The sequence below is a fragment of the Nasonia vitripennis genome, chromosome 2 (genome assembly GCF_009193385.2).
Source record: "Nasonia vitripennis strain AsymCx chromosome 2, Nvit_psr_1.1, whole genome shotgun sequence".
Taxonomy (NCBI): domain Eukaryota; kingdom Metazoa; phylum Arthropoda; class Insecta; order Hymenoptera; family Pteromalidae; genus Nasonia; species Nasonia vitripennis.
The window spans coordinates 3,858,106-3,870,189 of record NC_045758.1 but is presented as its reverse complement, the minus strand read 5'-3'; the positions used below and the strand labels follow the sequence as shown (position 1 = coordinate 3,870,189).

The following is a 12,084-nucleotide window of genomic DNA, read 5'->3' as shown; positions in this document are numbered from 1 at the left end:
CGAATGATAGGATCAATCAAGCGCATGTAGCGAGACTGACGCGAGGCATAATTAAATAGAAAAACACGAGCAGCGATGGAAAATTCCCTCGGTGATACACGGGGCTACTTATAGCCTATATACCTACTGTGCATTTCAGAAAGGCATCATACCCGCTGTTTACACACTCGGCGTCACAGCGAACGTCCGACGAACCCTCTTCATCCCTCTCTCTCTCCCTTGTTCGTTCGTTTGCCCAGCGAGTTTAATCGAGAAACATGCGCCGAGCCTTCCCTCGCGTATTAAAAAAGTGAAGAGCCGTCACTGCGAATGACACAAGGATATTACCTGCGCAGTGTTTGCCACCCCCGCTTGCGCGTGGGGCTCTCTTAAAGGCCGCGCACTGTCCAACGCGTATGCTATAGTCTGAAATTCGCGTGCGCGCGAGCCTCGGGGCTGTTGCAGGCAATTGCTGCTTCCGACGATAAACTGCCGGATCTATCTCGGCTCTTCGAACTTTGATTTTCCTAGGGGTTGTTGCGTTGCTGCTGTTGCTGCTGCTGCTGCTGCTGCTGCTGCTGCTGTCGTTTGATTCGGAGGGGTAATGAGGGCATCGACGAATTTGCATACGACGTTTCTGCACGTTGCGATATGCGAGTGCTTTTTCGTTGATGCTCTCTTGTTGGTCGGGACATGGTTATGCAGTCAAAAATTGATCGTGCGTTAATATTTGGGAGAGGATCTCGACAGCAGGGCGCCGTCAGTCACAGTGAGATGATGTGCGATTATTAATAGTCGATGACAATGCCTCGGTTTGAATTCAAATCTTGTTAAATCTTTCATGCTTCTGTCCGAGTGAATTTTGTATTGTAAATGTGAAGAAAGTCGGACGTGTAGAGGCAACATTTTCAAACAATATGCTAACAATATTCTATTATTATACTATAAGAAATATGGTTAAACTTACATAATCACTTGATGACTTAGATATTTTAGATAAGATAGACGGCGTTTCCTCTTTTCCTCATCACTTTTGTACGCGCACACTGCATACATAGCGATACGCCATAACTATATCAACACTACCTCGTTGGGTTTGCTGAGGCCGATTTAAGTCGCTCGTGCTATATAACTGCCTCTGAAAAACGAACACATTTTGTTGATCGTAAATGTACAAGGGCCCCTTAAAATTGTATTTTTAAACGAAATTCCGATTTTTCCTTCCGTCCGCTTGCCCAAACCGATCCAGGAAAAAACAGCGGATAAAAGACACCAGACTCGAAGAAGACACTTGCAAAAGCAAAAGAGAAACCTGAGTTATTCCCCAAGACGACGAGTCCCTCCCGCTTATACTCCTCGAGTCGCAGCTTCTCTTCTCTCTCCGTCGAGTTCCTTATCCCCCGGATGAGAAAGAAATCTTTAAAGCGGGCTTTGATTCATAGGTGGGCAGAGCCGGCGCGAGTTGAACGCTCAGAGGCTGCAGAGACACGGCGCCGCTGCACACAGGACGGGACGTGACCTGGCATTAAGTGGCCCCATAAAATATTGCGCTCATGTAAATACCCTCGTAAAATTCCGAGCGCGGCAATGTTGCGCCGCCGTATAAGACTCCCGGCGCGCTTTTCTATCGCCACCGCCGTCGGAGAGCAGAAGCGAGCGAGGAAATCGTCGACGACCAAAGTGGGCGTAAATTGAAATTCGATGCGCCGCCGTCTTCGAAAGCCAGATCGGGAGAGTGTGCGTCTCGCGGACTTACAGAGCCGAGCTCGCTGTAATGCTCGGCCAGAAGAAAGTGCCGACGAACGAGAGCAAACTGCCGAGGAGAGAGAAAGGATTTAGGATCAGGCACGAGGACGTGGTTTTTCGAGGATCGTGATTTTTTCTCCGTCAACGGACCGTGCCTGCTGATGCGGAGGCTAAAAATGAGCGAAGAATCGGTTATCACACGCGGCGTAAGGGATTCCTTTCTTTTTTTCCGGCCGGTGAAACTGCGTTTCCATCGATCTCGCCATTGTAAAAACACGCACTTTTTTCCCGCTTCCGCAGCCTTCCAAAGTGTTCGACTATTGTTGCGCCGATTGGCTTGATTCGGAGTACTTCAATTCGGAGTAACTGCTTTTTTGTTTAAGTTTCGAACCGCTCGTTATGCTCGCCGATTGTGAAAAATTCGATGCCGCGAGCGAGGGATATCGCTCCATCGCGAGATAACAAAAACACGCGGTGTATAGCTTGTTCCCGTCTGGAATTCCATTGCTCACCGCGTAACGGATCCTCGCTAGTTTTCGAATATACATGTGAAATAGAAGCGATAATAATAGAGACAGCCAATTTGCCAGTATGAAAGAAGCCGGTAGTCGCGAGGCGTCTTGAGATATTCAGAAATCGGTAATTTTGATTGTCGGTCAGCGGCGTTTCTGGCTCTAATCTTATTTCGCCAATTACGCGTCTATTCAGCGTCGAGTTATCTAAATTGATTGCGCCAGTAATTGCATTTTCCTTCCTCTCTCCGACCTTCTGGTCGAAAATTGTACGTATAGAGATATAGTCGGCGCTTATACTATATATGCGAAGGGAGGCACGCACACATGTAAATGCAATATACACGTAGGATATACATATACATAAGCATTCATCCCACCTGACCCTTTGTCTCGCCTTTGACTGCGGCTTGGCGCACGATTACGTAGCAAACATTCAAGTATAGAAGGACAAAGCACAATGCTTCTGTTCTGCTCGCGCGCGCTTCGCTCCACGCTAATCTCAATAATTCTCGTCTGGCCGGATCCCCAATTTCATTACGAACGTTATTATTTACTCTTGCGTAAGAACTTTTTAGTTGATTTAAAAAATTTTCTTCCCATTTTCCTCACTCTTGCTCTTCTTGAATGAAGTGCAAAAATAGTAGCGCGTTCAACAATAGCCGGAAGTAAAAAGCTCAATGGAATGTTGAACTAAAATGGAAGCGAAAAAAATAACATTTTTTTTCTCGCATTCAACCACGATGATATATAGCAGCGACGAAACGCACTTGGACGTATACATCAACGATACGAATTTTACAATGCTTTCTCGTTGTTTAGGCCGTTACAATTCAAAAGTATAGTCTATGTTATTGTCGAGGATTTAGCCCCTCTCTTATCGTCGAAATATCGCGTGATTGCCACGTCGAGCTTTTGTTCGCGAGTCCGTACGGCAAAATGTAACTTGAGTCGTAATTTTAAAGACCTACAGAGAACTCTCTAAATTATGTGTGTGAATGTGGATTTTAACATTAAATAGTTATTTTTATTATCAAAAGAAATTACTGTTTTTATTTCTGAAACCTCCTCATCCCAAGATCGAGCATTTTCGTATGTCGCGTGGCTTATAACTCTGCAAAAGCACGTACACTCGTAAATGCCTTTGTTCTCTCAGAAAATTGCACAACAACCGGGCTAAAACAGCGACCGATGTTTACGATCGGAATACCTCGTCAACGATGTTTTAGCATTTCACGTACACGTACGCGCGCGAGTTTTATTCCGCTGAAATCCTTTGGGTAACGTCCCAATAAAAAACGAACGAGACCTGCAGCGTGGCAGGCCATCTATAGAGCTTTTATTCAAACTATATACGTACACACGCACGATGACCCGAAATGAAAATAAATGCTTTTACCTCGACGCTTCACACTGCAAAATATCAAACTTGATAAATCGTCTAAACGTCCAGTATAGTCGCGTGTATTTGTGTATTGTGCGCGCGCCGGAGAGAATTATTACGCCGAAGAAAAAAAAAGCGCCGAAAAATATCCGCGCGGAACATTGAAAATCGCTCGTGCATTTTTTCGCGCGTGGGAGGCACAATACGCAGGAAAAAAGCAGGAGCGTCGAATGCTTGCAAAAATATATATACTATATAGGCACGCGCGCGTGCAGAGCGGCAAAAAGAAAAATTAAGCGCGTACGTAGTCGGTGCCGCGAAATCCATCTGCAAAATTAAAATCAGACGAGCCGTAAGCCCGTACGGCCCACGTGGAAAAAGGAAGAGAGAGGTCAGCGGGGTATCGCGTGTACGGAAAAATTTAATCCGAGAACGAAATGAGAAGTGTATACCTATATATATATATATATATATATATATATATATATATATATATATATATATATATATATATATTATTTTTAAGATTGTATATTTTGGTGTGTTTCAGTGACGTGCCTGGAGCCGGAATTCACGAAACCGATGTCGAACATAACGGTGCCGAGGGGTCGCGACGCGACGTTCACCTGCGTGGTAAACAACCTCGGTGGATACCGGGTGAGTCCTTCCTCCTCCGCGAGCGGTGATCACGGTGGTGCCAATCCTCGGGTAACTATTCACATAACATGATCTAACGTGACCGCCTGCTGTAATGGATCTTGTCGACACAACCACTATATAATGATTAATGATCGACTCTGCCGCACTTGATTATTATATATATATATATATATATCTCTCACTGCACTCTCTTATATTGCGAGCATCTCTCACGGCATATGCCTGCACCACCATAACGCACTCTGATCCTCCCCGTCTCTACTTTCTATAGCACTGCCTCTCTGTCTCTCTATCTCTATCTCTGTACTTGCCTATATCTATGTATCTCTCACCGCCTCCCATATACATGCACTGAGTATTGAGTCTCCACGAGTCTGCCAACCATGTTGCACAGATCACGATCACTACAGCCTTCGTGAGTTCTTTAATCTTCCAAAAGCATCGGTGCGAGAACCCTTTAGATCCGCTTGGAGCGCACTTTATCCATGCATATAATACAGCCTTTGATTGCCTATACCATATACTCAGATCGACCCCACATATATAGACGATGAGAACGTGGGTATACGTATATAAGCCAGATCGGCTCGTCGAATTCATTTTTGCAATTCAATGGAACGCGCCGTGCTTTTTCGACGCGTCGATCGATCGATTCGAAAAAAATTCGAATTTTCCTCGTCGAAGCGCCTTTGCTTCTCTCATAATTAAAATCGCAGTCATAATACCAGTTTTTATGTATACGTGTGGAGCAAAGTTTAAGTTATAAGCTCTCGGAACTTTGCGCGCCGAGAACAAAACCAACTTTCCTCCCGAAGCTCGGAACTTTCGCTTAAATAAAAATACAGATTGGCGCTGCCAAGAAACATCAACAGTGAAAAATTAAATTTCTCCTGAATTTTACAATCAGCCCGCTCGATCAGCTGCTAACTTATCTCGGGCGGAATTCATTTTTATAATTAATCGCACAACTCGTCCAGACAGCTCCTCCTCCGCGTATACATTCGTTATACGTATTGTAAAACAGTCAGGGTTTACGTCATCCTCATAAATCGGCTTTGCTTTTAAAAGCAGTGTGAAACCGCAAAAGTCCGAAAGACAACGATAAAGAAAGCTTTCCCGCTCATTTACGATCACATATATCAGCAGAGCCAAAAAGCGATGACTGAAAGCACTCTGAGTTGAATGAAACTTGCACCGTGGAGTTCTGTAGCGTGACCTGGTGATGGTGTATTTTTTGCATGCTGGCACATTTACTTGTTTTATTTGCGTATACACCGCGCGCAACTTTGGCTATACTGAAAAAAGAAAGAAAAAATAGAGAAACAATCGACGTTGCGAGTCTCCACGTCGGCATCGAGTATCGCGTTCGCAAACACTGTGCGAAAGCGGCTTTAAAATCCTCACTCGAACGAAAAATTGCGCTTCGCGTATTATATGCCTTCGTTATCCTGCTTTGCGAAAGAAGTGTATAAAGTTTGATCGTGTGTGGGTATTATAAATACGCTTTTTGTTTTTCGTTGTTTATTCTGCCGAGCTGCGCAGTGTTGAAAGGATTGTGCACCTGTTGAGGTCACTCGAGATTCGGTGGATTTAAAAACAAAAACGGATGATACGACGTTGTATTCCCTATTATTCCGAACAAAAATTCAAGTATCGTTTATATTGTAGTATTTCATTTATACGAAATCATAGATTACGTATATTGAGTAAAGTACACCCCCTGAATCCTCGTAGTCGATGCGAGCACCCCATAGTCAAACCAGCTTATACTTACTAAAAATAATAACAGCAGAGCGACGCAGAAAGTATAGTATAAAATATAACCACTGCGAACTCTATATCATTGAAGACATTATTTGGATAGTACACGAGCGCACCTAACGATCGCTTCGGTCGACAGCATCACCAAAAGTATAAACAATATAATCTTAAGCTGCACCAATGACGAAAGCGCAGCGGAGAAGGAAAACTGATCGATGACCGCAGCGGATATAGAACTGCTCAGAGGATGATGAGAACATCGACAGTTGGAATTTCTCCGCCGAGAGGCATGCCGCGATGCATGGGTTTATTTTCGAGAAAATTGCTAAGCCGATCGCATGTGCATGACCTTTGCTGAAAACTGACGGAGCGTCTCTTGCTGCTGACGCTCGTCGAGATGAAAGCGCTCGCGGGAAATCGTATAACGCGGCGTACATGTGAATTGATTTGACAATCAATATAACAGCAGATTAGAATATCGCGTTGGCATTGTTGAGTGTGACTTGTGCGTGTTGTGTCTGACCAACAAAGTGAGATTCTAGTCCGAAAAAAAGAAAGAAGAAAAAACACTCGTTGTCAGATCGCATACAATTTCCCTCGACGCTCCGAGCGCTTATACAAGCTAAAACGCATCAGACGAAAACCGGCCGAGCTTGCAGCCGCGAACGTTCGAATCCGTGACGCACATTTTTCGCAACACGCAGCATACATGAAAGTAAAAAAATAAAAGCAAACTCTCGGGGCGCGTCGTTCGACAAAACCGATCGCACAATCGGGAGGCTCCGCTCTAATTAGTCAGGGCTCGTAACTCGCTAGCGAAAATTTCGATATTAAAGGAGAGCTTGCACGCGCGCGCGCGAAACTTTTAATTAGCGAGTTTATCCATTTATACATCTGCGTCCCGGAGGTACAGTATCCGAAAGGAACGACCGCTCGTTCTTTCCTATATATGTATACATGCGCCCGCGTACGTTCTCGCTTACGGCGAAAAAAAAGGAACTACACAGGGGGAGCTGAGGCCAGACGCCGCAGCGTTGCGGAGAAAAAGGAGAGAGAGAGAGAGCGGACAATAAAATTGCAAAAAAAGAGACGGTTCTCTGCGTTAGGAAAAAAAACACGGGAAGAGAGAGAGAGAGAGAGAGAGAGAGAGCGAGAGTGCGGCTGCAGCTGAGGGTCCGACAATACAGGGCAGAAATGCTTTGCATATGAAAGAACAGAGGGAGGAGGGGGAGAGAGTGTGACTCGGAGGCCTTGGCGCGAGACCGGAAACCGAGACCGTTCCTTTGCTCTGTAGCGAGTCGTTTATTCTTTTTTTCTCTCTCCCTCGTCAACGACCGCAACGCTTTACGTGTACACGTGCGCGTGTTTCCGGATTTCTTGGGATCGAGAGAGGATTTCCTTGATTCTCGGGATATTGCGCGAGATGCTGTCTGGACTCGAAGATCGAGTGTGAGCTTTTTGCAGCCGGAGCCTTGCGGCTTACACTGTTGCGCGACTCGGTAATTCTCACGCGCTTCTTGATTAATTCGATTCTTCCGAAGAAAAGTACTCGCGACGAGAGGATTCGAAGAAAAAGTCATAACGAACGCGTACAATAAGCAGCGTACACAATAACGCCAAGGAACCTTCTCGTTACGTCGAGAATTCGCTCGATATCCGGGGTAGCATTGAGCCACGTAATGACCCAGATAAAATACCTATAAAGTCTGGATTTATTTGCATCTATACAGTCGACAGCGACAATGCCTTCGTTCGCACGCTCTCCTTTGTGTATCATTACTTAAAGCGCGTCGTAACGCACTCTCTCTCCCCCTCGACCCGCTTTTCAGACAGTCGCGGGATCTCTCTCGCTCTCTATCTCGAGTCAATGGGCAAATCATCGCGGCGCTTACGAGGAAACACACTCACCGCCTCCGTCATTATCTCGCTAACCTCGAAACGATGAGGAATGAAGCTTATATACAGCTGAACTGTTTTCTTTTCGAGGCGATCAAAGAGAGATACACATCGTATACGGAGATCAGGCTCTCGATAGGATCTGGCCCTTTAGAGGGTAAGCTTCCCCGTGCGATCTATCAGCTCCTATACACAAAAGCTCCAGCTGATTATTGATATTTCTTGGAGCTTGTGCGAGGGGTCATCCGTGCGGGTGAGGGCTTTCAGACGTTTCGAGGAGGAAGGACCCTTGTGCCCGCGGGTTAAGACGCCGAGCGAGCATTAAGCGGCCCTCTGTTTCGCTGATGCGCTCCGTCTGATCTGGTTATTCAAGTGAAATTGTCAATGGGCGCGAGGGCATAGAGGCTGTTTAATTGTGCTCGATGGCTTTGATGCGGATTTTTTATGCTTGCTTCTCTTTGAGAGTATTTTGACGTTGGCTCGCGTTCAAGTGTATTGTTACGGATGGTTTAAAAAAATGCAGGGATTTATTTCTCAAGCCTAGTTTTCATTTTAACAAGTTGTACTACTACTTGAAAATATGATACGTCGAAATGAAATTTACGTTTTTGATGATAATATGCTGAATATTACGTTACCGGAATAACTAGTAATTCCAGTTTTTCGAAATTTCCAGATCGTAACAGTATCAGTTGCAAGCTCCTATGACGGAAAATATTTTTCAAAATGTATTCGCGAACTCGGCGGATCATTAAAGTATCAGTTACAAGATTCTATATAACGAGTAAACAGCATTTTTTCAGCTTTCAAAACACTTTTCAAAATTAAAATTCATATAAACACACCAGTTTTCGAAATCCCAACGCGAGCACACAGAAATAAAAATATAATAATCCGCTCGTCAGTGTACGCGTATGGTATAAAGCAACGCTTTGAAACTTTCAAGAGAGCCATATTCCGCGTGCAGCACTCATTCCGACCCTTGTCACCTCTATCTCTCGCGCTGTAGTGTAAAGGGGATGTAAAGGAAGCTGACGAATCGTATTACCGTAAATTTACAAAAGCCGTAGCTTTGCCGCTCGCTGCAGCAGCACTTTACATCGAGTTGCGTTGTTGTTGATCCGCAAGCGGCGCGCATCGATGCGCGAACGCTGCTCGAATTGCAAACGACGCCCCGAGAGCCGCTAAATAAACGCCGCGAAGATAACGAGATTGATGCTAAATATTCGCGCGCGAGCGCGTTGGAGCTCCCTCCTTTCGTTCCTTTTTTCTCGCCCTCTTTGTGTGTGCGGCCTGCGCAGCATCAGCTCCCTCGCTTTTTTATTTTGTTTAACTTCCGCGAGCGCGAAGATCGACGAGCGCCGACATACGCTCGATAGCGTTGATTTGTACCACTATGCATGCCACACGCGCGCGCAAAAGCATGAGCCCGACGATTCTGCGCTGAATTGTGCATAGGTCGCGCGAGATCAGAGCAGGTTTGTTCTCTATCAAGTTTTTTTTCAAAGAAATATTTCGGTCTCTTTTTCAACGTTATATTTTATGCTGCGTCGTCAGCGGAAATATGTCGATTACAGTGCGATGATGAAGTTAATGCTTCGATGAAGTAGAAGAAGTAAAATCCAGCGCGTTATCGATTGGAAGATTGTTGAGGAAATCATATTATTAAAAAATCGTGTTAACTAGCCTGGAAGAAATTTTCCTCGAGACAGAAAATCGAATCATCGATTCGAACTTAATAAAAATCCACGTCAGATCGCGTATAGTAATGAAATAAATTCGAACAACGCGTTAAGACCCCCCGTCTGCACTGGCACAGTGAAATTACTTAATTACTATCAGCGTCGAACTTCGTTAAGTTCCCGTAAATTGGGTCAACGAGAAAAGTTGGAACGCTTTACGCTGATTATTAATATTCCGCTAGCGAAGACATCGACATATTTTGCTAGACGAATCGATGCATACAGCCAGCGACATTAAAGTGCTCGATGCAAAGAGACCCTCGTGCGCGTCACAGCGAAGGAAAAATAAACTAAAAATGACAGTCGGCGCGAGTCTCGTTTTTGCCCCGTCACTAAAATCTGAATAATTGGACTGTTGCGCGCGGGGCTGATGCGCGGGTTCAGGTGGCTTGGATCAAGGCGGACACGAAAGCGATCCTGGCGATCCACGAGCACGTCATCACGAACAACGCCCGGCTCTCCGTCACACACAACGACTTCAATACGTGGACGCTGAGCATCAAGGACACGCGGCCGGAGGATCGAGGCACCTACATGTGTCAGGTCAACACTGATCCCATGAAGAGCCAGGTAAGCCCTCGCTATACGCCATGTGTCGGCTTTAAATTCCGGCGATTTTTTCTCTGTTTTTTTTTGTTTGCTCCTGGATTGTTGGTCGTCACACCTTCACTCTTCGCGTCGTCGCTTTCAACTCTAAATTTTAACAGTTTTTTCCAGGGGCTTTCGAGTTCAATTTTAAAGCGCGCGCTCGCGGTGAAACTTTCTTGCGCCACGGTGACTCTTTTTTAATTCGACGCGAAAATAAAATTCTCGTTCTGCATTTTGCGCGCTCGTCTGTTTGCATTCGCTCGAAACTAGAGTCGGTATCGGATTTCCAAAAGTAAATATAGAGATCTTGGAATAGAGAAATATCGACGACTATTTGCCGAAAGCCGTGATTCAAGAGTTATTTCTTCTTCCATGTTTCCTGGGCACACAGAGCGCGCATTTGGAAGTTGTCATCCCGCCGGATATCATTTCCGAAGAGACTTCAGGCGACATAATGGTGCCAGAAGGCGGCTCCGCGAAGCTCGTCTGCAAGGCGCGCGGATATCCAAAGCCGGCAATCGTTTGGAAGCGAGAGGATAACAGCGAGATCATCATGAGGACGAGCTCCGGTAGTAAAAGCAAAGGTATATCTACACGCTTTATTTTACCTCTCTCTGTCTTTCTCTCTTTCCATATTTCTCTTTTGTTTTGTTACACACAAAGCAAACGTTTGCGCTCGCGCTCGGCAGAGAGCTGACGACCCTGTCATCGAACGATATAGAAGCAAACGGAAAAAAAAGGAAGAAAAAAACATTTGCGTATCGGAAATGTTGTTTCATCTCGGAAAGCCGAGCGCATACGGCTTTTTGAATACGCGCGACGGTAGCGACGCTCTTAGTTGAGTGAAAATATTGTTTGAACTTTTATCATATCGAAACTTGGAAATTGAAATCCAAGATCAAACGCGATTTTACGAAATCTAATTATCCGAGCGTTCGGAATGAGCGAAGGCTTTGTAAATAACGTCAACTGCGAGAGCCCAAAATATTCCTCGAATTTCAAAGAACGACGCGAATTCCTGGAAGAAGAGCTACATAAATTGGCTTTCAGAGAGTCAACGCACGAATTCCTCATTGCGTCAGCGCGTCGACTCTCCAAATAGAAAAAAAAAAATATTTGAAAAAAAATCGCGACCACAAAAGGCGAAGGGCACACATAGCGCCGCGAAACACGTGAACTTGGAAGCGACGCAAATAAAAGCTGCCTTCAATAAATGACGACACTGATAAACGCACCGCTTTCGCTCCATGGGAACGTGCGCGCTCGCGCTTTCTCTCCATTTTGTAAACTCGTTTAGCGAGAGCGAGCCATTGTTTTCCGCACGAGAGCGCAGCTATACTATATACACGCGACGGCCAAAGATATATGCCAATTGCCCCGCATTTACATCTAGTTTTTCCGCTCTTTTTGCGGTCCCGGCGCTCTTTACCTATTCATTTCCAATTATATATCTGCGTACGGGCGCGTTTGCCTATTTCTTTTTGTTTTCAAGCTTTACATTCGCAGACGTATAATATATTACTAACAAAACGAAATTTCTGTTCCAGTGTCGCAGGCCGAAGGCGAGGTGCTGAGCTTCCCGATAATCGGCCGTAGCGAGATGGGTTCCTACTTGTGTATAGCCAGCAATGGCGTTCCCCCCTCAGTGAGCAAGCGAATGATGCTGCAGGTTCATTGTGAGTAATTCGTGTGCTTTTTCGCTCGCTATAGCGCGTACCCGATCGATTTTTCATCCTTTATGAAAACGAGCTCGCGCGCGCGCCTGCATCTCGCGTGTTCCACTTACAGCGGCGTTTGGCTGGACACGTGTGTGCTA

The 12,084-nt window shown here is 45.4% G+C and overlaps 1 protein-coding gene across 2 annotated transcripts in view; it reads left to right on the top strand.

Annotated features, from left to right (window-relative positions):
- LOC100120354 (lachesin) overlaps window positions 1-12,084 on the top strand; it is a 74,724-nt gene that overhangs the window by 49,404 nt on the left and 13,236 nt on the right. Inside the window, exons 3-6 of one of the 2 annotated variants that reach the window (XM_031922803.1) lie at window positions 4,172-4,278; window positions 10,065-10,250; window positions 10,660-10,852; window positions 11,816-11,944. In XM_031922803.1, coding sequence (XP_031778663.1) covers window positions 4,172-4,278; window positions 10,065-10,250; window positions 10,660-10,852; window positions 11,816-11,944 — 615 coding nt within the window. Of the gene's footprint in view, window positions 1-4,171; window positions 4,330-10,064; window positions 10,251-10,659; window positions 10,853-11,815; window positions 11,945-12,084 lie in introns of both variants that reach the window. The other variant, XM_031922802.2, reaches the window with a different exon arrangement.